General features: G+C 40.1%; 2 protein-coding genes across 3 annotated transcripts; both read left to right on the top strand.

The window, feature by feature from the left end:
• The first annotated feature begins 567 nt into the window (after positions 1–567).
• mtrf1l (mitochondrial translational release factor 1-like) lies at positions 568–6,371 on the top strand. 2 transcript variants are annotated; one of them, XM_080481154.1, is made up of 9 exons: positions 568–629; positions 1,027–1,541; positions 1,639–1,718; positions 1,822–1,926; positions 2,220–2,298; positions 3,604–3,767; positions 3,966–4,083; positions 4,848–4,984; positions 5,333–6,371. In XM_080481154.1, exons 2-9 carry the CDS (start codon positions 1,109–1,111, stop codon positions 5,531–5,533), a joined length of 1,317 nt encoding a protein of 438 aa, XP_080337280.1. In that variant the 5' UTR covers positions 568–629; positions 1,027–1,108; the 3' UTR covers positions 5,534–6,371. The 2 variants fall into 2 exon arrangements, with proteins under 2 accessions (XP_080337280.1, XP_080337281.1); XM_080481155.1 differs by having other exon boundaries at positions 579–1,541; positions 5,333–5,688.
• A 785-nt stretch (positions 6,372–7,156) lies between these two features.
• On the top strand, positions 7,157–22,040 carry desi2 (desumoylating isopeptidase 2). Its single transcript, XM_080482184.1, has 5 exons — positions 7,157–7,757; positions 15,499–15,571; positions 15,712–15,805; positions 17,363–17,504; positions 20,491–22,040. The coding sequence occupies exons 1-5, from the start codon at positions 7,710–7,712 to the stop codon at positions 20,779–20,781; spliced, it is 648 nt and encodes a 215-aa protein (XP_080338310.1). The 5' UTR covers positions 7,157–7,709; the 3' UTR covers positions 20,782–22,040.
• Positions 22,041–23,904: the final 1,864 nt, after the last annotated feature.

The raw sequence follows: 23,904 nt of genomic DNA, 5'->3' as shown, positions 1-23,904 counted from the left end.
TGTGCTGAATTTGGGATACATGTGGTAATTATCATATCTAAATAGATCCCCCAAAACCTGTTGCTATCTTATCTTGGTTTAAGGAACACGAGTTTCACCTGAAATGCAAAGCCCTGGGAGATCTGTTTGATTAAGATATCCCTTTACGTTTGATTTTCACCACAGTAGTCAAGTTGTATTGTATTGGCAGCTGGAATAATCAATCAAATAAATCCTTTCTTTACAGGTTGTCTCTAAGGGATGTCTAATTAGTCTTCATGAGTTGTTTACTCATTGCCATAGCTGTTTAGTAGTACAAACGAATGGGGATTAAAAAAATTTAACTGATGAAATAGCTCAATGAAGTGTGCTGATTTGGGAATACATGTGACTGGGTGGATCATGCAGATTTTCTAGAGACGAAATAAATCAAATTTAGAGTTTTTGAGCTCCACCTGGATTTCTGAGAGTACACACAGACTCATCAAAACAGAATTGTAAGAGTACTAGGAATTTTCTTCTTTTTTTTTTCTGGCCCTATATCACGTGTGATCCTCCAGACCAGCAGGTGGCGCTAAAGCACAAAACAACCAACGAGAAGTGGAAGAAGAAGGAAGAAGAAATTCAAGATGTCTGCGTCCTGCTGCAAGGTGGGAGAGAATCCAAATCTTCTTTCAAAACATTATCAGACACATCGCTGGATTCTGTGTTTTTAGCCTCACTAATGACACATGTCGCAGATTTAAACGTACATACTGATTTTGAAATGACACTAGCCTCATGGAGATATTCAGCGTTTTATTTACTCGCAGTGTTATAGTGTTATAAACAAAGGGGAAGTTTTTGATTTTAGAAACACGGGATAACAGTGTACTTTTGTTATTGTCATTTTTGGACTTTTTGTGCCTCACAAAGGCAGCACATGCTTAAAGATATGTCTTTCCATGAAAGATTTGAGTTTGGATGTAGTAAAAGTTTGCTTGTGGTGTTAAATATGCTTCTAATTCAGATATGACGCCTCTGACTAACACATGTTTATATCATCAGCAGCTGGAAGCATTGCATTTCCAATGAGATGGGGAAAATTTGAATGAAGATTTTGAATGAAATTTAGCAGAATTTACTCTGCATGACATCTGCTCATACAATCATGGCTTCCAGAAGGGTTGGACACCTTCTTCAGAGAGGACAGGAGATCCTCTTAGGTCAGTGGATCCCTAATATCCCAAAACAATATAAAGTTATTTGCAGGACCACAGGCTTTTGTGGACATAGTAAAGCCCAAAGAGCTCTTCACACAAGTCCACCGTTGATGGTCAAGCTGCTGTCAGTGGAGGAGATCTTTGCCAAAAAGTCTCTACAGGAGTACCTGAAAAAGGTGGAGACGGAGTACAGTGAATGTTTGCAAGCGGTCAGCGGCAGTGTGATGGAGGAACAGTGCAGTGAGGACGATCTGAGGGCCAAGAGGACCAAGGTGTCTGTTCTGGCTCCGCTCATCCAGAGCGTCAGAGAGCTGGACGCCAAGCAGCAAGAGCTGGCTGAGACAGAGACACTCCTGAAAGGTGAGTGGAGAAGATGGGAATGCATAGATTTGATGGGACTGACTCGACATTACCAGCATTATGCACATCTATGATTCACTGCCCTTCTTGTTTTTAGATGAAGACCCGGCCCTGCGAGAACTGGCAGCACTTGAGAAAGAAAGCTGTTCACAAGACATTGAAGATCTTAGGCAAAAGGTAGAACAGCAGCCTTCACTTGTGTGAGAAGACACAACACCGCAAACTTCCAAAATAGAACAGTTTCAATAGAACTGACACAATATCTGTATCCACCAATAAGATCCTGCATCTGTTGATACCAGAGGAGGAGGCTGATCTGAGTGACCTTGTTCTGGAGGTGACGGCCGGCGTCGGGGGTCAGGAGGCGATGCTTTTCACTGCCGAGGTCTGGAAGCGCCATCGCATAGAAATTCTGACCTATGTTTTTGTGCTAAGTAAATCTTTTCCTTAATAGAAGAAAGACTAACATATTTGGAATTTACAAAAGTGTTTTTCTTGCATAACAGAAAGAAAAAAAATGTAGGAATGCTGTTATTTTCTTATTTCCTTTATTGATAAGGACAAAATGATGTAGAACAAATGTCAAGGTGTGACAATAAGTTCTTGTACAAAAAAAAAATAATTAACACAATGTCTTCAGTGGACTCAAAAGCTTCTGTGGTCTCCTCTCCTCTGAAGGTGTTTGACATGTACCAAGGCTTTGCTCAGCACCACGGATGGTCCTTCGACATATTGGAGCGCATGACCAGTGAGATAGGTCAGTTGATTTATGATAATGACCCAATCAAAGGTTCATGTTACACAGACAATTATCCACACACCTCACTCATTAGCTCTCTTTTGGTCTCCACTGAGTATTTGATGAGAATGGTAATACATATAAATATGTAATACTCAGCAATTTCCACCATGAACAGTTGTTTAACGTCATTATATGCCATTTATAAACACATATAAGCAAAACTCTGATGGAAAGAGTGGTCAAACTGACTAAAATCACCCTTCCATTTCATAATGTCTACCAAAAAAAATTAAGATTTCTGTAAAATCTACATATAACCACTGGTGAGTGAGTGCATACATGAATGGGTGAATGAAACTAACAATGTAAAATAACAGTAAGACTCCGTCCCATAAAATGTTAAAGATCTCACGTGATTTCTTGAGATATAGTGAGAAAAAAAAAAAATTTAATTAAAAAGAAAAGAAAAAAATATATAGATATACACAACTATCAACAAGCTACGATATCTTGTACCATTGAAGCATTTTGTCATTTTGACTTTGTGCTGGGTAAGACCCCTTTTGAAAACTTTATGAATCAAAAACTAAAACGCAAGCTGACTTAGTTTGTACCTTCAGTGTTTTATACACAGTCTTTACTTTAGTGAAACTTGAAACAAATCTGAAATAATGGGAGTTAATAAAAAGTAAAGCCGGCCCATTTGCATTTTGCTGTGTTGCTTATTAACTGCAACACAGTGTCAGAATAAGTCCAAATGAATTTGTCATGTCAGTGTTTTGTTTTAAGAATATTAATTATTGGGTGTCGTAGTGTTTCAGCTGTACTGATGAATTTTCTTTATAACTTTACAGCCAATGTTACAGTGACAGACATCAAACACTAGGGGGAGTCTCTACATTGCTACATTTGTACCCTCAACTGATGGCATAACCAGGCAATTTCATGTGTTTTCAACATAAAAATGTAAAAGACAAAAAAAAAAAGCTTTGATTAGCGTCACATTAAATGCCCATTTTACCTCAAACATGAAAACAAACTCCATATATTTCTTTCTTTAATTCCCGTCTTGTTAATGGTAATCTGTCATTTAGTGAACTGGTAACTGCAAATAAAAAGCTGGTTCCATCTTCCTGTAAGTTTAACTAACATTTACTACTTGAATACTTTTAGACTATGGATGCAAACCAATTATAACAAAAGGGAAAGCTTAAATATTTTAAATTGTAGTAACAATTTGCCTTGTACATCACTGCCCACGTCAAAAATCAATAGTCTGTGAGTCTGAATATTGTTGTTGTCTTGTCCGTTTCTAACCAGGGGGACTGCGTCATGCGTCTGCCAGCATCAGCGGCCCGGAGAGCTACAAGAGGATGAAGTTTGAGGGTGGAGTCCATCGAGTTCAGAGGGTTCCCAAGACCGAAAAACAGGGACGCATGCACACCAGCACCATGACTGTGGCCGTGTTGCCTCAACCCACTGAGGTGGGAAATGGTGTTAACAAACATAGACAGCATACTATGTTTTGAAATCATTTTGAAACAGATTCTTAATGATTTATTTTTGGGTTTAAGTGGGAAATTATAATTACATTTTTTAATGTATAAACTGTTTTTTTGATTCCAATTAAGTATTTAATTTTTTTCTGTCATAAACAAAAAATTATTTGTGTCTTTTATCAGGTCTCTTTTACAATAAACACAAAGGACCTGAGGATAGAAACCAAGAGAGCGAGTGGAGCCGGAGGGCAACACGTCAACACCACAGACAGCGCCGTCAGAATAGTCCATCTTCCAACTGGTAAAACTTAAAAAAAAAATGCATTTGCCAGTCCACACTGTACTAACTCACTGTTTTTGATTTGCCATTGGGGGGGAAAAAAAGAACAATAAAATAATATTTTGACATCTCTATAGCTTAAAAAAAATAGTGATGTAAAATATAAGATTAACATGTCCTTAAACTAAATATATTAAATGATCATACATTAAAATTGAAACTCATGGGGGGAAAAGGCAGTAATTCTTAATGGAGCGGAATTATGGGTTTTCTACTGGTTCGTGTCACATATCTGGCTCATAAGACCTGAATGCCTCCTTTCTGGAGTTATTTTTAACTCTGTGGAAGATGAGCAGACCCGTTCCACATGACATGAGCTCTCCGGATGGTTTATACGGTAATAAGAGAAGCACATCGGACATGTGTGAGGAAAAAGGGGTTATTGAACTCAATAAAAACAAAGAATGAAGTTATGTGTGTGTGGGATTTATAACTTTAAGTCTCTTTACAGTATATCCCTTTTTATCAGCTTTCTTTTAAAACAGCATTTACGGATTGCTTAAGAGTTAAATAACAGTTGTTCAAACTTATGTATCACAAAACTGAGAGAAATCATGGAAACGTTCAACAACAAAGGAAATGTTTGAGGTGTCGTCTTAGTTACAAGGTACTGAGTGTGTATAAGATGGGCAAAGTTATTAATGTTTACTTGGCTCTGAGTTTTTATGAAATGAAGATGAGCCCGTGCGAAGCGTTTATAAACTTGTCCTGTGTGTGTTTGTCAGGCGTAGTTGCGGAGTGCCAGCAGGAGCGATCTCAGCTGAAGAACCGGGAGAAAGCAATGAAGGCTCTGAGAGCAAAGCTGTACAGCATGAGGCTGGAGGAGGAGACCAGCCGACGCTACAACCAGCGCAAAATACAGGTGTGGCATACAGGGGGCAGCCACAACGTTAAAAGTGCAGTATTGGAAATTTAAGTAACGTCACTTTAGTGGGTTAGTAAATGTAGTAACCACTTTGCATACAGTCAAGCCGAGTTTCAGTCTGTGTTGCGATGTAATTTTTCAGAGTAATGTTTAAGAGCGTCAGCTATGTTATTGTGTTTCCTATTCAATCCAATATACTGGATTTACAACACTGGACAGGCTCAGACTGGCTGTATTTCATTCTTTTCATGAAAGCAGATTTTTTTTCTTTCTTCTATTTTTTTTTAAACAGAGGCCAAAAATGATCACCATCATACTCAAAGAATGCTTCCTCTCCTCCCACAGATTGGAACCAGGGGCAGATCAGAGAAGATCCGGACTTACAATTTTCCACAGGACCGTATAACAGACCACCGGATCAGCATGACTGTGCACAACGTGAAAAGCTTCCTTCTCGGGGAGGAGCTGCTGGAGGACATGAACTCTTCACTGCAGGAGTTTTCAAACCAGGAGTTGCTGATGGAGATGCTGCAAGACAGCAGCTAGCACGGAACGGGAACTTATTTCTTACTGTGAAAGGATTGTGATTGTTCACATCTGTGGGACAGTAAAACAAACAAAAAAAACAGATTAAATACCTGTGCATGTCTTGTGTGTGTCAATGTGTGTGTCCAATAAAGCAACTCAATGATACAAGTGACCATAAGGTTTGAAGTTTCTGGCCACATTCATTCAGGTATTGTTTTCTCATAATGTGCCGATGCTAATCCATGCCTGTTATTTTGAAAGAACATTTTTACTGGTGTCCTTTTATTTTACATATAAAATTAGTTAGTTTTTTTTCTAGTACAGCTGAAGAAAACATACTTTAGAGATGATCTCCTTCTGAGACTTCATGAAACTACTGTCAAACTACTAAACTTATTGTGACGGATTAACAGTTGTCCGTGTGTGCATTACATGTGTGCAGCGCAGTTGTGTGCTTCCCACCATATTTGTATGTTTCCTGGAAGGAAAACTCAAATATTAACCAAGGGGGAATGTAAACAACCTGGTTGCTAAATTGTTTAACCTCTTTTGAATTCCAAGCATGTTTTGCATCTCTTTGTCAGTCCTTTATCTCTTTCTAGTTCTGTTGCTCCTGTGGGTTTTAGGTTTCTATCCTTTGTTGCTGTTTCACTTTGTTGTGGTCATTTGCACATTATTGTGTTCCTTGATTGTTATTTAGGTTTGTAGGCTTTTGACTTTTTGTTGTCAATTGTTTTTTTTTCTTAAAGGCCATTTCATGCTTGTGACCATTTTACCTTTCTGTGTTGATTTTGTGTTAGGATTTGTATTTTAATTGTGTTTGGTCAGTTTGTTATCATGTTATTTTTTTAACCCCACTCCCGCTTCCTTGTTCTGTGTCTTAAGGAATTTTGTCAAAAGTTAGGGCTTTTTTTCTTTTCAGGCAAGTTGGTTTTTAAAACATATCTTTGTAAAACATTAGTTTTTGATGAGACGATGGTTGAACCATTTCAAAGGTATGTTTGAAAAACTCAACTTTCCCAGAAAGACAAAAAAGCTAAATTTTTATGAACAAGGCCTGAAGGCAAGTGTAGCGATTCGTGTCAGTGTGTGCTCATTTTGCACTTTATGGGCATAAATACATCTAAAATATTCTATAATATAAAACATCCAGACTCCTGAGGTCCTCAGGAAGAAGTTTACTTAAGTGTTTCAGACTCAGAAGAAACAATGTGAAGTAGCTTTTAATTCCTGCACTGCTCACAACAAACTTTAACACCTGAGGGCAGCTGACATTCACTTCTTTTAAAGCAGGCCTTAAAACTTGAATATTTGCTCAAGCTTTTCACTCAACAATGGATTTTACTTATTTGACAGCCTATATGTCGTTAAAGTTTTTACTTTAGTTGTTATGAATGCCTTAATGGAAATTCTTAACAATTTTTTCCTGTATTCTATTTGAATAGCTTTATATATATGGCTTCTTTTTTTTTTAAATAATATTTTGCCTCTTTATTAACGTCTTACTACCACCTGTCTGTTTTTATAAAGTTTCATTGTTTTGGACATTTTTGTCACTGTTGTACCCTTTGATGCTGTAACTGTTGGCAGTGTTGTTTTAGCCAGAGCGGTGGACTACATTACCCATGATGCTCTCTGTCCACTCTCCCCCAGACAGTCGCATCCTGCTCGGAGCCGCTTCTCTGCTGCTAGCCACCAAATCATCAGTTTTGCCTAGGAAATCACGCTTTATAATCTCACCGTTACGTCATTTCGCCAAGAATTCCCTCCGGTAAGATGAACTCGAGTTTTTTCCGAGCGACTGCGCCCCCTGGAAGACCGGAATCCCCCCGGTGAAGTCACTGTTTTTCTCTCCGACCTCGGTAGCAGCAGGAGCGGGTTCAGTCCGTCTCCACGAGCCGCTCCGTCGGGGGAGGATTCGGACAAAGCCCGGCAGATGTTTGGAAGGACAACCATGATGGTTTAATTATTTATTTATTTATTGTAACCCCCGGTTGTGAGATTGAATCATCAAGCTGATCGCCTGTCGTGAAAGTGCCCCGCCGCCGGAGGTCTATTTTTGGAGAGAGAGAGAGTTTGAATCTCCGCTCCGGTGGAAGGAGCCTTCTGCCCGGGGAAGGAGCCTGCTGACCGGGGAGCGCGGAGGAGGGAGACCCGCTGATAAGAAGGGACTTGGAGGAGGGGGGAAATCCTGATGCCAGGGATGGCAAACGAGCCGATCATCCTAAATGTCTACGATATGGTACGTTCACATGAAAGTGTCCGGGAGATGGGCGCGATATGGATCCTTAAATAGGCGGATCGACGGATCTTTGCGCAAATTACGGATCCATGATTTGCGAAACGCAATCGGCAGATCACGCAAATGGCTTTATAAAGCCACACATTAGAAAGAAAAAACTACAATAGTCATGCAATGATCATTGCCAAAAAATCCAAGTGGACGACACCCCGTTACGAAAAGGTGGTTTTAACGATTTGCCAGGTTTTTTCAGGCATGGGAATAATATCTTTCAACACATTTTTCTCAGGAGCTTATACCGTTTTTTTCTTTTCTGGATATATTATTAATGCAAAAGAGCTTCACCTGTTTCTCCACAGCTTATCAAAAAAACTCAACCAAACGCTCAGATGGTTCCCCTATAATATCCATATTGATTGTTATAATATCAGATAATACAGTCTCGCAAATCTAAAGAGAAGGCTTAAAACGTAGTTTCATTTAAAATCGAGATTTGTATAAGAAATAAAGAATTAATCACTATACACTTAAATTGCTTTGGAAATAAATAATATATCCAGGAACAATGTCAAAGTTAAGTTGTCTAAGACCAGAATAACAATCTTTATTTAATCTAATGCACACCGTAAACTATCTGTTGCTTCGATTATATCTTCCAGAGTTCGTCTTCACTGTATTGCCATATTTGAAACTGGCCTAAAAGATGACTTTACACATCTACTATATGGCTATATTGACAATATAAATGTAGGTTTGCTTTCCTGGAAGTTTCCCTTGACAAAACTAACTAAAAAGACATTTGTAAGTGTGGTCGGTGGAAGCAATGTTGAAAGTTGAACTTGAAACCTAGATTAACTTACTCTGCTCCATACTTAATGATCTTGTGTTGTGTTGTGTCAATATTGGATTTCCATATCAAGATGGGAACACGTCTGCAGCTGAACTGGAAGAGTGGAGGTGAAAGTATCCTGACTTTGTCTCCTGCTAAGGACTGGTCGTGTGCTGCTCATTGTTCCAGAATGAAGCTGAGGTTGAATTTGACTCACTGTGTTGTCACCAGGCTGGGGTGACTCAGACAAAGGGGGGGGGGGGGGGGGGGGGGGGGGGGGGGGGTGATCAGTTGATGAATCATTGATTGATATGGATTAGCTGTGGCAGAGACATTACACTTGTGATGGGCTTTAAATCCCCTGCAGAGTTTGGGGATCGTTATACTCCTTTGTGCATTCAGACAATATTAGGAGCCATTTTAATGTTTCATTTCTTAACTTTTCTTGCTGACTTTCTCACTTCTGATGGTCACAACCTCGCATTTCCTTCCCCTTCTGCTGCCCCTTTCTTTCACTTCCTCCGTGTTTGTCACTTGACTGTCTGTCCACATTAGTTTCTTCTCTGTAAAGTCTTAAGAGCTCTTATCTTAATCTCACCTCCATTCATGTGAACGGCTGCAGGCCTTCATTGTGTCTCAACACAAAACTTTTATTTCTGGAGAGGCAGGAGCAATGTGTCTGTTTCACATCTTTTAAGGAATTTAAAAGTCTGTGCTTGTGCATGCAGATCAGCTCACACACCCGTGCATGTTTTTGATGTTTGGAATAGTTTTTTTTTTTTTCTTTCTTTCTTTTTTCTTTTGTGTGTGTCTGCTGCTGTGGGAACAAGTTTCTGGCTTGTTTGCTGCTGTAAACCGACTGTGATCTAGTCATCCATTGTAGTGCTTTTTAAAAGGGACTGCTCAGAGCTGAAGCACTGTAATAGAGAGTGTACATATGAGAGAGACCCATTGAGTTGAAACGCAAACTGACCTCCAGGAAAAAAAGGCGAAACACAGAAGATCATGAAGATCACCAATGAAGTGACCATCAGAATTAGCACAATCTGCCTCTTAACAGAGAAGAATATACAAACATTTTTAATCAGAAATTTGTTCCTATTGTGTTTTTAAAGTTTGTTTCATGCATGGGAATAAACAACATTTAGGTTTGAAAATATTCCTTATAGTGCAAGAAAGTACAAGTTATACATTTTTACATCATAGTGAACTCTCAAGGAGGCAAGTAATGTACTTGTTTTACACTCATTTTAAAGATGAATACTTTGCATAAAGATGTGCTTTTATTACCAGCCTGATATCTACTACATGCTGACAGGACTGTTGAGGATCATTTTCAGTTTTGAAATGATTTTTCTTTTTTTCTGTAACAAAGGTTTAAAACAATGGCTGCGTCCTTTGCACCGTTCATGTCTTCAGACAAGTGAGGGGAGATTAAAACAAGGGAGCATGGTTTCCAATCCTGGTCTTAAAGGGCCACTGTCCCACATGTTTTACATGGTTTCCAGCTAAATCGAATAAACATGTCACGATGGAACGCAACAGCAGAGATTGGAGCTTCGGCCCTGCATATTTTCAATGTCTTCCTGCTCCAAAACCCCCCGAGTCTAGTCATCCTTATCAGCAATATATCTACAGAAAGCCTCTGATAAGGAGCTCATTACAATCAGGGACACATCTAAACCATGTAGGATTGTGGCCACCAGGATTTATGTTGGATCATGGAGACAGTCTTGCATGCTTTAGGTCTCTTTGCAGTTTTACTCCAATCCCACCAGAACAAATTCCTCGTATTGTGAAAACTATACCTGGCAGTAAATCCGCTTCTGATTCTGATCAGACGTGTTGGAGCGGGGATAACATCTAAAACATGCAGCCACTGTTTCACATTCAGTTTAGACTTCAGTTTTGTGGCCCACTTCACACATGTTTTGCACTGAAGTTCTCGATTTCCTTGAGCAGCACTTCTAAAGCTTTATGAGTCAACAAGGAGGTTGAGTTTTAGAACATCGTACTTTCAAAGCCTTAAATTAATTTGCCAGCTGAGTAAGTGGTTAAATGACTGGCTGTTCGCAAGGAAGGAAATCGGGAGGCTGTGAGGATCAGATCACGACAGAAGTCGAGACTGTGGTGTCAAACACCTCTGCTGACTGTCTCTGGTGTTCGCACACCCGCGCAGTGTGGCACTCTCCAACACGGTGGCATTTTAAGTGGCGTGTGAATCTGCTTGCTCTGTAGCTGCTCCTTTCAATCCGCCTAAAAAAAACCCTTTCCATTTCAGGATCAATACTGTGACGTGACACAAGAGGAGACGCTGCCTCCTGTGCTTTCTTTTTACTTTTCATACGGTCAGTTCCTCCCCACCGTCCCAATCCCATCTCCACTAAGTGGATTTCCTGGGCAGCTCTAAGTGCTTTACTACGCTGCTCTAATGAGGCAGCATTATCTGCACACCACCTGTCTGCCTTCCTGCCAGCGCACCGTGCTTGCTTTATCTGCGAGTGTGAGAAAATGTGTCAGGATATCGGGGCTGACAGCGTAGCGTAGCCAGATCCTCGGCCGAGCAGATTGTGTTACTCTGTGTTGGCTGCGGAGTCACGCTGTGGATGCTGCTGTGGTGCATTCAGGGACGTGCGGCTCGCAGGATTCCATTTCTTCTTTAACGTCACGCTCGCGAGGAAACGTGGATCTTCCTGGATCCAGCTGAAACTTCTGCTTGTGGAGTGTGATGCAGCAAAATATTGATTAGAACTCTTGCACAGTGTGAGTGCTGTCAGTCAATATTTAGTGCATAACCTTTGAGATGATGACAGATTGATAAATGAAATATCAACAAAATATTCTTTTGCATTACATTTCCAGAGTCCCTTTGAGATGTTTTCATCTTTACTTTTAGTTTTTTTTTCCTCATGTTTCTTGTACATGTCAAAGTTTAACCTGGATGCCCACTCGCAGTTCCAAAAATGGTATAAATACATTCTATACTGATCTATGAGGTTCGATGTAGCTGTGCCCACTTTAGTTGCATCGGTTTGGCAGCAGGATGTGAAATAGTTTTGTAACATTTCCTTTTGTTTTGACTTGTTCCAGGAATAATGCGCGACCGCTGTGAATCAGCTCTCAGGACATTTACAGTGAGACAGGAGTCTTTTCCGATTTACACGCTCAGAATAGAGCAAACTAAATCAAAGCTGAGAAACTAAACAAAAACCGCTCAGTGTTGTTGTTTTATTCTTTTTAATTTACGTCATCAGATTGTCCATAGAATCTGAAACACTTGTGTTGTTATTTGAGCTCTGCAGGTTTTAACAAGCTTTGACGTAGCGAGAGCTAAGATGAGATCCCTTCACTGAGTAGGAGGAGGAGGAGGAGGAACACAAAAACTGGCCTATCTTTCATTGTTTCTGCTGTGGAGAAAAAAAAAGCAGCCAGGCATTTATTCTACATTATATCGCAGATTTATTCTCTTCGAATATACCAAACTTTGTGTTGCGTTTGGCGGGTGGTTTATTTAGCAGTTTAAGTTTTGAGGACAGGATGGACCGAAAGCCTCAAACAGTGAGCGGCGTTCAAGAAAAGCCCGTTTCCACAGTGTTAAAGCCCACAGAACGAAGCGTTCACAGTTTATCAGAGAAGCGGCTGTTGCAGAAACAGACCGCAGTGAGTCTCCGGATCTGAGAAATCCGTGGATATAGATGGAAAAACCCTGTGGGCTGCACAGTGGTGCGATGTCAAACACTGTCACCTGACGGCAAGACGAAGACTCCGAAAGACTCGAGCTGGTGAATCGGTGCCTTTTAAACCGGCCGCCGGTGTGAATGTCGAAGGTGCACCCCGCCCTTTGCTTTGTATGGTGTGGGATTTCCTTAACATCACTGTGTGGGTTTAGTTTTTGTTATTTTGTTCGTATGCTGTGATGGTGAATCCTGATTGGATGGCCATATTAATAAGTCCTGGGAGGGCCTCTGTAGTAACGAGTATATGCTGGGTGTGGTTTTCTGGGATTATGGTTATGAGAAGTATACCTGCCAAATCCTGTCAGCAATGATAGAATAAAAGGGTTAAACTTGTTGAATAATCTACTTATGTGATTTATTTATTTTCAAAAAGTAATATAAATGTCCTATCAGCTCTGTATAAATGTTTTTTTCTACATAATTTTCAATGAAAAATACACTATATTGTCAAAAATATTAAATATTCAAGACCTTTAATGTCATTGTATGGCTGTGGACAACAATATCATAGTTATCTACATACATACATATAGGAAATTTGCATTAATATTTAGTGCAAACAAATTGTGATTGTACAGTATTGCGCATGGTTTCCCGGCCTGCCTTCACATATATCAGACATGCAGAATTATGCCTCAGTCTTTCCTTTAAGGTTATGAAATTACAGCAAAAGAATCTTAAAAACAGGGCACTGCACATTTACATATTTGGAAACAATTTCTTCAACAATTATTATCCCTCACTTGCCGTTATGTTTGTGATTGTAGTGCAACATGACTTACCCACCTCAGCTCCTCGGAAGTCCTCTGGCATTCATGCTGATTCAAATGAACAGATATTGTATCGTGGAGGATGTGACTGCAGCTGAAGAATGTTTCTGGCTTGTCTTTCAATTTGCACAGTCACACACATATTAACTCGGGACATCCCATTTTTAAACCACATGATTTAGTATGATGCCGGTCCACCCTTTGCATCTCTAACGGCTTCAGCTCTTCCCGGAAGGCTTTCCACAAGGTTTCGGGGTGGGTTTATGGGTATTTTGGATCATTTGCGAGGTCAGACACTGACACAGACAAGACCTCCGCTCTCATTCATCCCAAAGGTTTTCTATCAGGACGTGGTGCAGGCCAGTCAAACTGGATTATCCAGGTTTATATGGACGTTGCTTTGTTCACTTTGTTTGAGCTTGATATTGTCAAATGTCTTTGTATGCTGAAGCTTTCAGCAGCCGCTAACCCCACTCTGGGGTTGTTTTTTTCTCGAGACCTACCACTTGGTGGCTGAGTTGCTGTTGACTTAAACCGCTTCCACTTTGTTCTGGTACTGTTAACAGTTGATTGTGAGGTAATTTTCTGGTGGACTTATTGCACAGGTGGCATCCTATCACTAAGTGCTTGATTTTTGTACACCTGTGGCCATGGAAGTGATCGTAACACTGGAATTCAATGATTTGGACAGCTGAGCAAATCCTTTTAGCAATACTATAATGTGCTGTTTATATTGTTTCATCACTTCTGTGTCTTTGGAACTTGTAAAAATGTTGAAACTGTTGTATTAAACTTGTCATTTGCCTGCTTCTAAAAGTGTTCGGGCCCCTTTTTCAACAAAGTGTGTCCCTCCAAGTCTTCTTCTGTTGCATTTCACTGCTACGTTTGAATAACCAATTTGACAAGGCTATTGTCTGGTTGAGGGATTTCAGCCACTTGAGTAATAACACTTCGAACTCGATTGGATTTAGTGACTTTTTATTCAGCACCAGATCCAAAACGGGTGAAGTAAAATATCTTTTTTATATTCTGCCTAGCAACATCTTGAGCAATCGGCCTGCAGCATCAGACTGTCGCACAGACACTGAGAGGATGGATATTAATGTCAGAGATCAGTGCAGCTTACTTATTGATCTTGTTTGTGAGTGCACGGTGGGTCGCTTGTTCTTGTGTACGTGTCAGAGAGACCCATTGTAAACACCTGAGGCTCACTGGGAACAGCTGGTACCATCCACGTAGCTGCCTGTGACTGGATTTCTCTCCACGACGGCTGGCGTAATCAGATTTCCCTGATATAAAATGCATGAATTCTGAATTGTATGACTGCTCTGCTGAGTTATATAGCTATAAGAATGCTTTTATGGACAGTAAGACTGGGACTTCAGCAGGATTTCAGTCGTGGATATATTCCTGATTAACAAGGTTGCATCATAGAAAGAAAACATTTCATTAAATCTTTCAATTAAACTACTGTTTTTAATTGTATTCACCGGGTGCTTTTGTGAACGTATGAACACTAAAATCCAAGAACTGATCATTGTTGCAGCAGTGAAAACTCTCTATTAAAACCCCACCGTTTGGATGGGTTTGAAAACGTGTGAAAGTCGGCAGAAGGTGAAGCGTTGGGCTCTTAACCTTTTTTCATTTGAAGAGAAACTCAGACAGAAATCTTTAACTTTCTGCAGAAAAAGAACCAAATGAAGCCCAGAGTGCAGTTGTAGTTGTCTTGATATTTGGATATGCAGATTAAAAGAATGTGGTTTAAGCCTTGTAACATCAGGATCACTATCATATTCCTATTTTGTTGCTGCTGACTGAATTTGGCTTGTGTACTCCTCATGGTCACAACTTCAACTTCGTTTATGATTTCTAAAAGAATCTAAACTATTAGAAAGTAAAATGACTGAACAATGGAACTGAACAATGGAAGACACAAACTTCTCAGGACCGTCAAAAAAGCAGCGCCATCTTGAAACAGACAGCAGAAGCACTCAATCAAACGCACCAACGCAGTTGTACAGCCATAAACTCAAACTAAACCCAAGCGAATAGATCATTATTATACTCATCGGAAAGTTAAAGGCATTTATGTGGCGGTCTTCAGACTACTGACCACTACTGTTTCCCAAACCTGAAAAACTACTCACTACATTGCCACTAGAATCGTGCAAAAACAGTTGATCCAAAAGCTCTGAATTAAAGAATGTGTTGTTTAGGAGTTTAAATCTTCAGTTTTTTTTATGTTGGTACACTTGTAACAAAATTCTCAGTTTACTTTGCTCTTGAAGCGATTCAAGATTTCTGACTGCACTCAGCTGTATTCTGTAAATACTGTCCGTTAGACTTTGAATGTACAGTGCCGATACTAACATGTACCTCTGTTGTGTGTCTCTCTCTCTCTTTAGTACTGGATCAATGAGTTCACCAGCTCTCTTGGCATCGGAGTCTTTCACTCAGGGATTGAGATCTATGGACGAGGTAAATATGGCCCACCGGCAGAAGATCGTCTGTGTTGGGATGAAGCTCTCTCCAAGAGTACAATACATCATACTTATTCTCTTTTGAGCTGATGAAAACTAAACTCTCTTTACATGATGTGCATTTGTGTGTGTGTTCAGAGTTTGCCTATGGCGGACACCCGTACCCATTCTCAGGGATCTTTGAGATCACACCGGGTGATGCCACTGAACTCGGAGAGACCTTTAAGTTCAAGTAAGTATGTGATATTTGGTGTTTGCCCGAGACGCACAGGCAGGACTAATACCTGCATGTGTAATTTCCTCCTGTATTTGTCTCACACAGTGTGTAAGTGAGGACAGGTATTTATACTACTGCGAGGAGAGAAACTAAAAGAAGCCTCTTTAAGTCTTAACTCGATTGATTCCTACTGCAAAGCATGTGACTGTTCATAGTAAATTGTCTCCTTGTGTTAAATAGTGTATTTTTACCTCCGGCGGTCTCGCTGCTAGGCTACCTTCACACTGATCATTTCCATTAAAAAAAAATTTTTTTATGTTTTTGCTGGGATCGGATTATAACCAGTGTGTGGTTTGAATTTCATTTGAAAAATAAGTCCAATTTGTCTGTGTAGGCGAGACATTTCTCTCACCACAGTGCAGTGGAACTGGAGCACCCAATCTGTTCAATCAGTTTGTTGTGTGTCTGCGTACCCTGAGCTGCTGTGCTGCCGTGTGTTACTTCTGCTCTAGTTGATCTGCCCCGTGGCTCGACACAGACTCCGCCTGTCACACACAATTTTTTTTATTTTTTTTTTTTCTTCTGTCTACACGCTGGCCTGCTACACCCGTAAGCGTGGATCATCTGAGACAAATGTCTGTGCATGATCCTCCGTCATGTGTCCTGCACCGGGGAATCGAGTTCTGTCTTGAGCTGAAATTGTCATGCTTAACTTTTGATTTCACGATGAGGAGAAAAAGTCGTGCAGGGAACGTATAAAAAGAGGGAAACATGGAGAGAAGCAATGGCCGTTGTAAAATATTGTCCTCAGCTTTTCAAACAATGGTTCACAAAGAACGACTTAACATCTACAAAATCAGAATGTATAAAATGAACTTGAAGCTGACCAATTCTATTTGTTGATGGATTTCATTCACATAAAAGGCCCCCAAAAAAAAGTACATGGAACAATCACACTTCCAAATGTTATATTTAGCCTCTTGTTTCATTTAGATAAATAAAATAGAATAAGCAAGTTTAGAAAGGCAGACATGGAAGGACTCATAACACACCCAGATGGTTAATTTTACTTGTGAAATGCTTAAAAAAAAAAAAAACAAGAGCATTAAATGTCAACTGTAAGGGGTTGTTTTTTTTCTAGGTTTTTCCATTGAGAGCTATGTCGAAGTTCGATTCACAGCTGATTGAGCCCTTTACATGCACCGGAGTGCATGAATGAATAAAAGTGCATGGAAGTGCAAGTGTTTGTGCACTTATTTTCCAAATACTCCCCAAGATTAATGCCTCGCATGCAGCTTTTCTATCTGCCCAACCAGCCGAGACCTTTACTCAACTCAGTCAGTGATGACGGAGTCAGTGATGGATATTCTCATGGATGTGGGATCAGTTCATCTTTGCAGGCTTTTCACGAGACTTGCATCAACGCCACAAATTCTCTTAATGCGCTCGCACGTGTCACTGAAGATGGATCCGCTTGAAAACAAGGAATTCCCAGAGGCCGAGGCTCTCGGCGTTTCAAGAGTGACTAATAACCATCGCACGCCTTCCTCCACTTTTTCCTCATCTCCGCAGAGAAGCCATAGTCCTGGGCAGCACGGACTTCACAGAGGAGGACGTGGAGCGCATCGTGGAGGAGATGGGGAAGGAGTACAAAGGCAACGCCTACCACCTCATGCACAAGAACTGCAACCACTTCTCCTCAGCGCTGTCGGAGGTACGAGTCAAACTGGCCAACACACCTCGAAGTCTGTGAAATTCTAAGTCGATGGACTGTGGCCTTGTTCTATGCTGGTTTCGAATTAAACCGGATTGTGGCACACTAACACTTGGAAGTGTGTGTGTGAGTGAGTGTGGTTTCAATCAGCTTACCCTGGTGTGACTAATGAGCAGGCGGTCTTACTGTTAGCATCTCGCGCTGAGATGGGGATTAGAACACTGATGCAAGCCTCGACATGCAGAGCCAGCTGGTACACACACTCACACACACACACACACACATAGCAACAGCCACTAATTACAAGCCGTGCAGTTTGATTGTGCCTCATACAAGAAATATGTCAAAAATAAAACGATACATAATTGTTTGAAATTGATTTTAAAAAACAAAAAAAACCTCCTTGCTTGAGCGAAAAGCGGCATACCTTTAATGTAGTTTATCTAAACTATTACAGAAGAATGCATTGAAACAGTCTGACCCTTTAGATTCAATTCCCATGTTTACTGTAACCAAGAGCTTGACTCAAACGGCGAGGGAAGAGAAAATGATTCAACGCAGAGTCGGTTGTTACACCTTTAAGTGAGGAACTATAACAATTAATTCAGCAGAGAGAGAGTATTTAACATGTGTGACCCTGGGGATATTTTAATGGTTATTTAAGTGAAAATTAGACTTGAAAGAATTTTGCGTTTGAATGTTGTTGGGTTTTTTTTTGCTCTTTGTTTTATGGCTGCTTTTATTTATCAAAGCTACACAGATTAGCATGTTGATATATATATATATATATATATGTCTAAAATTCTATTTGGCTGTTCCATTTTACAGCGAAACATTACAACTTGCACTGTAGATTTCGGCAAATCTTTCACAACGGATGGTCGTTATCCTTGCAACAGGCTTTTTAGATCACTGATTTATTCCCAAAGTTCAAAAACATGCTTTTGAGGCGAAATGTCCTGTACATGTGAATGTGTGAGTGTCTGTGCTTGTCTTTTCATCTCCTGCGATGGACTGGAAACCTGCCTATAGATGACTGGCTGGTACTGGTACTTAATCAAATTGAAGGAAGAGTCAATAAAGAAAATAAAAAGAATAAATTGTTATTAGATATTATAATCAAGAATTCCTTTGTTCTTCAAATGTCCTCTCACCTTTTGCTTTTTAATGTTAAAATCACATCAACAAAAAGCTGCCTGAAGACCTAAATTAAAGGCCTCACTCTATAAGAAGCCACAATGTGATTCTTCACCTACTGGAAGATCCTTTAAGTGGTTATTTTCAAATCTTAAATTTTTAAAGAAAACTTTCTGGCAACCATTTTAAAATCTGGATTATTTGGGTTGACATTTTTTGGAATACACAACAAATCCTATTCTGAATTGGATCAGAAGTGTCGTTATTAAATGATGATATATATATATATATATATATATATATAACAACGCCGCAGTTTCCCCTTTGTTTTACCAAAAGTACAAATAACGACTGAAAACATTTTCAGGCGTTCGCAATTCAAGAAAACTAAGAACAGTAGTTATTAGATAAATGGAGTCATAAATTGTACTGCAAAGCCGCACTGTACTGCAGTATTTCCGTGTTGCTCCCAAGAGGCCTCAGAAGTGATAGAATTCGAGGAAACTGTCTCTGAAGGTCTGTGGAAGATCTTTGTGCTGCTTTTATCTTCCGTTTCCTCTTCCAGTCTTCTCTCTTTATCATCGGCTATTCTTTTTATTTCGTTACCAGTTATCGAACCCGATGTGTGCTATGAACGGGGGCCTTGTCTGCCCGGCATAGTTCTTCTATGAGGTTTTGAAAACCTGGATTGCGAGTGTGGATCGGCATTTCTCAAATAGCTCTGGTTTTACTTTAACATGTCGGTCCAACACAAAACCAGGTGGTGTTTTTTTTTTTTTTTTTTTCTTTTAATGGACTACCTCCTCCTCCTCCTCCTCCTCCTCCTAGTGGAGTCAGTAGGAACGGTACACCGTCTTTATTGGAGACCTCTACGATGTAATATCATCAATTGGCTGCATGCAAATGAATTGAAGTTTTTTTATTATTTTTTTAAAAATTCTTTTAAAAGTCATATAATTGTAATTGAGGATATTTTTTTGCACCAAATGTTTCCTCACAACAACTTCAGCTGAAATCATTATAAAGCAATTAATTGTATCAGGGTTTCACGAGCGGAGAAAATTAATAATATGTCCATAAATCTTCTTTTTACTCCATATTTTAAAACTTTTATCTGTTTGATGCCACTGCCCTGGAGTTTTATTTTGTAGAATGCTTTATTGTTGTGGTTCTGCAGGAGAAGTTTTAGTTCAGAAAGATTAGACAAGAGCAAATCCCTGGCTGAATTTCTGATGTTTTATTCTGGCAGTTTCATCTCCACAGTTAATTTTCATGCACTTTCAGTTTGCTGTTTTCCAAGTTGTAGCTGCTCTGTTGTGTTTCAGCCACAAGGTGGCGCCCCGAGTAAGCCTGCAGAAGTAAAAGACCAAAACTGTACATACAAAGCTGTAAAAGCCATTTCATATCCTACTTGTAGTCACTTGTTGGATGACATTTTATTTTTCTGAGAAGTAGGAAATGTCAATGCTAACAAATTGATTTTTTTCTTTCACTTTTTTCCAGCTCAAGACCAAATTTTTCACTTCGTTTTTACTTTCTTCTTGACATATTTCAACTGTAATTCAACTTGTTTTGTATTCTTGACACTTGACAACATTTTGAACCTCTTTACACTTTGGAATCGTCTTGTTCGATTGTTTCTTCACGTTTTAAAATCTATCCTGAAAACATCACTTTCTAATTTTGTTGTTTTCTTTTTACAGTTAATACCAGCGTTTGTATTTTATTCTCAATCCTGTTATGTTTCACCTGATCTTGACATTTAGACGGTGGTGGAACGTCTTGTTATGCGTCTTGTTTTAGAAGTTTGAGTACTGAACGCTCTCGTCGTCCCCCCCTCCCCCCTCAGATCCTGTGCGGCAGGGAGATCCCACGCTGGGTCAACCGTCTGGCCTACTTCAGCTCCTGCGTGCCGTTCCTCCAGAGCTGCCTGCCCAAAGAGTGGCTGACCCCGGCTGCCTTACAGTCCAGCGTGAGCCAGGAGCTCCACGGGGCAGGAGAGCTGGAGGAGGCGGAGGACGCGGCGGCCACCGCCTCCCTGGCGTCCATGTCGCCCTGCTCGCCCTGCTCGCCCTCCTCCCCTTCCAGCCCCTCGTCCTCTTTGCCTCGCCATCCTCGCCACCACCAGCCCCGTCGGTAGAGGGCCGCTGGGAAGACCCGGGGCCGGACTCTCAGTCAGGGATCAGATTACCTGCTGGCAGACGACTGGATCAGACTGTCTTGGATCAAGGCGCTAAATCCTGCCCCGAGTACGTTCGGCGGCCGCAGCGATCCAGAACGGCGGAGAGGAGGAGCTGCCGCTGCGGACACAGGCAGGAAACTCTCAGCAACCTCCCACGTTTCTCCACAGCAATCTCTTTCTTCATTTTACCTTTCAGGATTTACCAGCCACGTCCAGATTTTACCCCCACTTCACGGTGCTGATCCTCGCCTCAGTGTGAGAAAATAAGAGTCCACCAAGACTGAAGTAGGAACTTAATGTCTCCTGCAGGAACTAGTATTTAAGTTTTAAAGAGATTTGAATGCAAGGCACAGTATGTATGTCACAGAGGGAGGGATGAGTGTTTTAAAGAGTTTCACATGGCAAAACGGTCTCTATGTGCCAGTATAAGTGGTCTTTTTATATGTTATTTTTGTTTTATTCTAAATATTCACTGATATTCACTGATAACAAGCTGGTAAAATCTGACGTGTGGCTAGTAATTGTGTTCAGTGAGCAGTCCTCAATGTTTTAGCTGCTCCACCCCTGAAGCGAGCAGGTGGATTCTGGGGAAACTCATCACTTTGCCTCAAAATGCTGTGTGCACCAAGACCTCAGCATTTTCTTTTTTAAAGGTTTTTATTTTCTACCACAGCAGGCTGGATATCTGCGATCAACCTGAACAAAAGGAGCTTCTGCTCTCCGTTGAGTCCACAGTGGAGGTTCAAGTCCCTCCTGTCATCGTACAACAATCTCACACACACGTTGGTGAAACCGAAGCCAATCGGATGCATTTTAAAGAGGACCTGTTTGAGCTTTCAGACAAACTTTGCACAGAAAGCCACTCTTCAAAATTTCCCTCAAATCTTTCCTGCTGACATGCCGCATCAGATGCTTGTAATTTGACTCCAGCCTCATTGTCTCTTTCTGTTTTTACCTTGTCTGGGCCAGACTGAAATCTGATCTTTCCTTTAACAAGTGAAATAAAGTGTAGCCGTAGTGAAAAGTTCATGTTTCAGCATCTTAAAGTCATTCAAAACGTGATTTTTCTTAATATAAACTTCAGTTCATCCAGGGACAAAAAGGCAACACTTATTCTATATTCACAACATTTGGATTAAAGTTTTCCAGCATTTTTTTTTTTTAAATTGTGACTATTGTGGCCTCCGTTTAAAAACTAGAAAACTATTAAAGCTTATAAAAAATATTACAGTAGTTTGAGTGATTTCATTTTCATCATGTATGAACTAAAATTGTTTCAGGTTCTGTGATAAATTTTTCAGTAATCGAAGGTTCAATAATCGAATTAAATTGAGAGACAACTTTTCAGTGATGGACTCTAACCTGTATGTGGTTAAAAATATCTACTGGAACCAACCAAATGCAGTAATCTGTTTTTAATCTTCATGTCATTTGCAGCATTATTCCATCTGCAGTGTAACAGCAGAGTTAAGCACGTATTCAATCTTTTTTGACAGTTTGATTTGAGTGCACCATTAAATTTAATTTAAAAAAAAAATTTTTTTTTTATACATTACATGCAAGAAAAAATAAAAAGCATAACAGGTCCCCTTTAAAACGTTGTCTCACCTTGTAATCTGATAATCATCACACAAACTGTTTCTTGTTTGAAAATGCTTGCATATTCTGCAGGAAGGTGGTTATCATGCAGACCAATCACAGCAGGTAAATTCAAGAAAAAGATTTGTGTGTATGTCAAATACAGTCATTTGGAATAACTTCAATTGCAAATCGGTTCAAATGTGCTGGATATGACCAGTATTTTTAATTTTTTTTATAAATATATATAAATTAGTGGAACATGGTTTGCAGGTTGCAGATTATCTGGACACTCATTATTTCCTCACATCCGTGCCGGGTCTAGAACGACGCACAGCCACGTTGTTGACTTCTCTGGACTTTTTGGTGTCATTTTTACACTTTTACAGAAAGATGCTGCGTTTTTGCTGCAAGTACACGCGCTGTTAACTCCACCAACGCTGTGCACAGTCCTGAACACGAGCGGTGGATGTGCTGGAAAACAGTCCCGCCGTGAACAAATCCAGCGGTGACTCTCTTTGGGCCTTTTATTTTATTTTTTTTTGGTTTTATCTTTTGATAAACTCAGGACTCTGAAAAGGCTTTGTACTATAACTTTTTTAATCCCCACGTTTGAGTTTTGGCCGTTGTTGCTTTTTCTAATGCAGTAGTCACTCCAGAGAGCTTTCCAGCGGCGCAGTTTTATACTCTTTGATAAACAGAAAGAGCTTTTGTTTACAACCTTTGTATGTTTGCTGCTTTTTGTTTTCCTGTTGGTGCACGAATGAGTGCGTGAATGGGTGTGCACACTTGTATTATAAACAGTTTAGTATCAGTGAGCTGCCAACTGGGCCAAGTTACACACACAAATGATCACCGTATTCCACAAGTAGCACCGGTTTTGTTGGATATTTTCATGAATACTGACGCCCGAGAGATTTGATGTCTTCTTTTTGTCTTTAAGGGAGTTTTACAATATATTTAGTAACATTGATTTAGTCCTCAACTGTTAAACTTTCTGGACTTTTCAGATTTTTCATAAAACCAGCAGAACCGTCTGATTTGGACTGAACAGGTGTGTTAAATGTCACATTTTATGTTTTTAATGCACACACACCGGTACTGCTGCGGACGGCGCCCTCTGCTAGCAGTTACATGTACTGTTACAGTACTGAGGTTTCCTGAAATGTTCACGGCTTCAGCTGGATTTTTTTTTTCCCCGTAGAATTAGTTTTTTTTTTTTACATGACAACTATCTACCAGCTCAATTGTTGCTCCATATTCATATCACCACACTCAAAAGTATAAAATATTTAAATGACCAAAGATAGCAACAACTTCACCGTTCTCAAATCACCGTCACTCCCTCATTCCTTTTGTTCATTTAATTCACTACGGCGGGAAATATCTCGCAGAAAGATCTGCACCGTGTGCGAGCCATGAACGCAGGTCGGGAAACTTCAGTCACTTAAAAAAATATATATATTTTTTTCTTTTCACAGTGACCTTTGTTTAGCCCAACAC

Source organism: Lipophrys pholis, assembly GCF_963383615.2.
Source record: "Lipophrys pholis genome assembly, chromosome: 15".
Lineage (NCBI taxonomy): Eukaryota > Metazoa > Chordata > Actinopteri > Blenniiformes > Blenniidae > Lipophrys > Lipophrys pholis.
The sequence above is the reverse complement of the archived record's forward strand: the minus strand, read 5'-3'. Positions and strand labels throughout refer to the sequence as shown.